Source organism: Carlito syrichta, unplaced genomic scaffold (genome assembly GCF_000164805.1).
Source record: "Carlito syrichta isolate Samal-C Ts95f unplaced genomic scaffold, Tarsius_syrichta-2.0.1 Scaffold302382, whole genome shotgun sequence".
NCBI lineage: Eukaryota > Metazoa > Chordata > Mammalia > Primates > Tarsiidae > Carlito > Carlito syrichta.
In genome coordinates this window covers 273,978-277,985 of record NW_007246478.1, presented here as the reverse complement: position 1 = coordinate 277,985, position 4,008 = coordinate 273,978, and the positions used below count along the sequence as shown (strand labels likewise).

Genomic DNA, 4,008 nt, shown 5'->3' with positions numbered 1-4,008 from the left:
CACCGAGCCTGGCTATTCCCAGCATTTTGGGAGGCCAAGGCGAGTGGATTGCCTGAGCCCACAGGTTCGAGACCCGCCCGGGCAACTTGGCGAGACCTTGTCTTTACAATAAATAAAAAATTACCGGATGTGGTAGCGCGCGCCTGTAGTTCCGGCTACTTGGAAGGCTGAGACGGAAGGATCGCCAGAGCCCAGCAGGTCGAGGCTGTGGTGGCTGTGAGTGTGCCACTGCACTCCAGCCTGGGCGAGACTGAGACTCCAACTCAAAAAAAAAAAAATTAACTTATGTTCGTATCTGAGAGATTACTCTGTTTTTGTTTGTTTGTTTGTTTTGCTTTGTTTGTTTTTTTTGAGTCAGAATCCCACTCTGTTACCCAGGCTGGAATGCAGTGGCATGCTCACGGCCACCACAGCCTCAACCTGCTGGACTCAGATGATTCTTCCACCTCAGCCTTCCAAGTAGCTAGAACTACAAGGCACACACTACCACACCCGGCTTTTTTTTTTTTTTTTTTTTTTTTTTATTGTAGAGGCGAGGTCTCACCAAGTTGCCCAGGCTGGTCTCAAACCTATGAGCTCAGACAATCCTCTCACATCAGCCTCCCAAAGTGCTGGGATTACAGGCTTGAGCCACTGCGCCTGGCCTGATTCCTCTGTTTTACTTTATTTTTTATTTTTTGAGTTAGAGTCTCACTCTGTCACTCAGGCTGGAGTGCCGTGAGTGGCATGCTCACGGCCACTACAGCCTCAACCTGCTGGGCTTAGGCGATCCTTCCACCACAGGCTTCTTAGTAGCTGGAACTACAGACGCACACCACCACGCCCTGCTAATTTTTGTGATTTATTGTAGAGTTGAGTTATCACCTAGTTGCCCAGGCTGATCTCAAACCCCTGGGCTAAGGCAAGCCTCTCGCCTTAGCCTCCCAAACTGCTGGGATTACAGGCTGAACCACCAAGTCCTGCCAATTCCTCTGTTTTAATGGTTTTTCTGATAGTACTCTTCTATATCAGTGGTTATAGATAACCGCTTCTGTTTCTGTTTGTCTAGGCAATTTATTAAACGAAACAACCATAAAATAAACCTACAGACATTCTCGAGTCTATATGATTAAAACTCCCAAGAGTTTCACAAGAACAAATACAGGGAGGGGATCCCAAAGAACGTACAGAATTATCTTTTTGGAAGGTGGTTTCCTTGTAGTACAGGCTTCCCTCACTGGGTAAGTGTTCTGAGAACCCATGGATTCTAATCCAGAAGTTTTGAGAAAGTTGCATCACGATTTGCAGAAGAAAAGTTCAGAGTTGTGACAAACAGGTGACCAGTGGTTCTTCCACTACCTGCTGACACCACCTGAGTGTTTATCAACTTTAGACCAAAAACAGCATGACCCCTGTGTCCCACCCTCCTTATTCACCTGATCTCACCCGGAGCAACTTTTTTTCCCCCAGATGAAAAAAAATGTCCTCAAAGAGAAATATTTTGTAATCTTAAAAAAAAAAATTTGGCCGGGTCAGTGGCTCCAACCTGTAATCCCAGCACTTTGGGAGGCCGAGGTGAGAGGATTGTCTGAACTCAGGGGTTCCAGACCAGCCTGGGCAACTTGGCAAGACCTCATCTCTACAACAAATAAAAAAATCAGCTGGTAGCACATGCCTGTAGTTCTAGCTACTTGGAAAGCTGAGGTGGAAGTATCACCTGAGCCCAGCAAGTTGAGGCTGCAGTGGTCATGAGAAACATACCACCGCACTCCAGCCTAGATGACAGAGTAAGACTCCTACTCAAAAAAAAAACTTTTTTTGACTGGGTGCGGTGGCTCACGCCTGTAATCCCAGCATTTTGGGAGGCCAAGGTGAGAGGATTGCCTGAGCTCAAGGGTTTGAGACCTCGCCTCTACAATAAATCAAAAAATTAGCCGGGCATGCTGGTGTGTGCCTGTAGTTCCAGTTACTTGGAAGGTTGAGGCATTAGGATCACCTAAGCCCAGCAAGTCAAGGCTGCGGTGGCAATGGGAGTGTCATTTCACTCTAGCCCAGGCAACAGAGTGAGACTCCAACTCAAAAAAAAAAAGTTTAAAGACTACTTTTGTGAGACTTTTATAATTATTTTTATTTTGTTTTTTCTTTTTTTGTAGAGGCAGAATCTTGCTATGTTGCCCAGGCTGGTCTAGACCTCCTACTACCACAACCTCCCAAAGTACTGGGATTACAGGCGTGAGCCACCACGCCCGCCTACGGAAGCTTATCCTCTATGTTTAACCTACATTGAATAATCTGCCTCAAAATGTCCTGAGAGGCAAGATCAGATTGTTTCCAACACAAAATAGCTGGGAAATAGCTACCATAGTGATACAGAAATCCACTAATGTCCCTCCATATTGCCACAGTCCCTAGAGAAGGGTGTGGTGGGGATTCCAGGGCTCCTGCAGATTCCTGAGCACATTACTGAGAGTCCCCTAGCCTTCCATGTACTCCTAATTAAGTAGCTTCAGGAGATCCTTGACTTCCCAGCAGACTAAGTCCAAAGATGTAAAACTCATTTACTCCCTCTCTTTGAACTATATATGTATATATATATCAATATGTCATAAGTCTTGTGATTTCCATAACTTTTGCAATGCATGATGTCCTAGGCCTTGTAAACTTTCTTTACTCTAAATATCACTATCAAAATGTAAAATGCAGCTGTAACTTAAGTTTTAAGTTTTAACAATGCTCCCCTGGTCACGTGGTTAATGTATAGGTACCGACAACTCTGGACTATAAAAATGAACTATAAAAGCATAGAGGGGGAGCAGAACTATTTTAGAAAGACCTTAAGTCCTGCTCTGCTCCCTGGATTCGAACTCAGAAATAAATTTTCTACTAGTTCCCTGCCCCTTTGATTTACTCGGACCACAACAATAGGCTTAACAGTTCTGGATCAAACCAACCCCAGGCATTAACTAAGACAAGTCACAGCCCTTGAATTACTCAAGTAATTGAAGAGTAAGGAGAGTGGAGTTTCTGGTTTCCAAGCTCAGGACAGCATGAGCCAGGGGAGGGGCCTCCATTTAGGGGGAGGGATGGAAACTAAGGCAGGGCCTAAGTCAGCTATCTAATGAAGTACACGCAGAGGTGACAAGAGTGAACACTCCACCTTCAACCACCTAAGATACCACTTCGGCTCCAAAGATTATAATACCATTTCTCGTCCTGAGTCTTTGGCTTATTCTACTCTCCAGAGATGGAGACATTACTGGGAGTGAAAATTAGCTGCCTGTTTGCCCTGCTGACCCTCACTCTGGGCTGTGGCCTTATTCCCATCTGCTTCAAATGGTTCCAGATTGCTGCAGCCACAGGTTAGCCCTATCCCAACCTCTCTTCCATAGCTTGAGTCTCACCTCCACCCTGTCCTGATGCCTTGCTCTGATTCTTTCAACACCCCTACGCTTGGGGTATTGGGTGCTACCTGTTGCTCCTTACCTTTGCCTATCTCCTCACTGCCAGTGGGGTTGTAACTTCTGCTTCTTTTTAGGTCGTCACCAGCGGTTCCTCAGCCTCCTGGGCTGCGTTTCTGCCGGTGTTTTCCTGGGAGCAGGGCTGATGCACATGACTGCTGAAGCCCTGGAGGAAATTGATTCAGAAATCCAGGTCATGGTGCAGGTGAGCCACAGAGAGGCTGAACTGCAGGGCTGTGAGGCCAGAATGATAAACAGAACCCAGGGAAGAAAGCAGGAAAAGTGATAGAGCCAAGGACATGGGTGGAACTACAGGGAAGAAGACAGGTCTTGTGTGGAATGATGAGAGCAGGTCAGACTGGGCTTGAAGGAAAGCAGTATTGCTGAAGGAACAGGACAGCAAGCTGAGTTGTTTTATCCCCCATCTGTTTCTGCTTTCTCCCTAGAATGTAACAGCAAGTGAGCAAAATTCTACTGGTGATGCTGATTCAGCTCAAGTAAGTATCTCCCACCAGCCCCTATCTGCAGGGTGAGGAGAACCAGCCAGTCATTTCTTTTCTCTTTTTTTTTT

At 46.1% G+C, this 4,008-nt stretch overlaps 1 protein-coding gene across 1 annotated transcript in view; it reads left to right on the top strand.

Annotated features, from left to right (window-relative positions):
• Nucleotides 1–3,117: 3,117 nt before the first annotated feature.
• Nucleotides 3,118–4,008, top strand: part of LOC103258817 (zinc transporter ZIP2-like) — a 2,947-nt gene continuing 2,056 nt past the window's right edge. Inside the window, exons 1-3 of the mRNA XM_008056489.1 lie at nt 3,118–3,338; nt 3,515–3,642; nt 3,884–3,934. Coding sequence (XP_008054680.1) covers nt 3,224–3,338; nt 3,515–3,642; nt 3,884–3,934 — 294 coding nt within the window. The 5' untranslated portion in view covers nt 3,118–3,223. The remainder of the gene's footprint in view (nt 3,339–3,514; nt 3,643–3,883; nt 3,935–4,008) is intronic.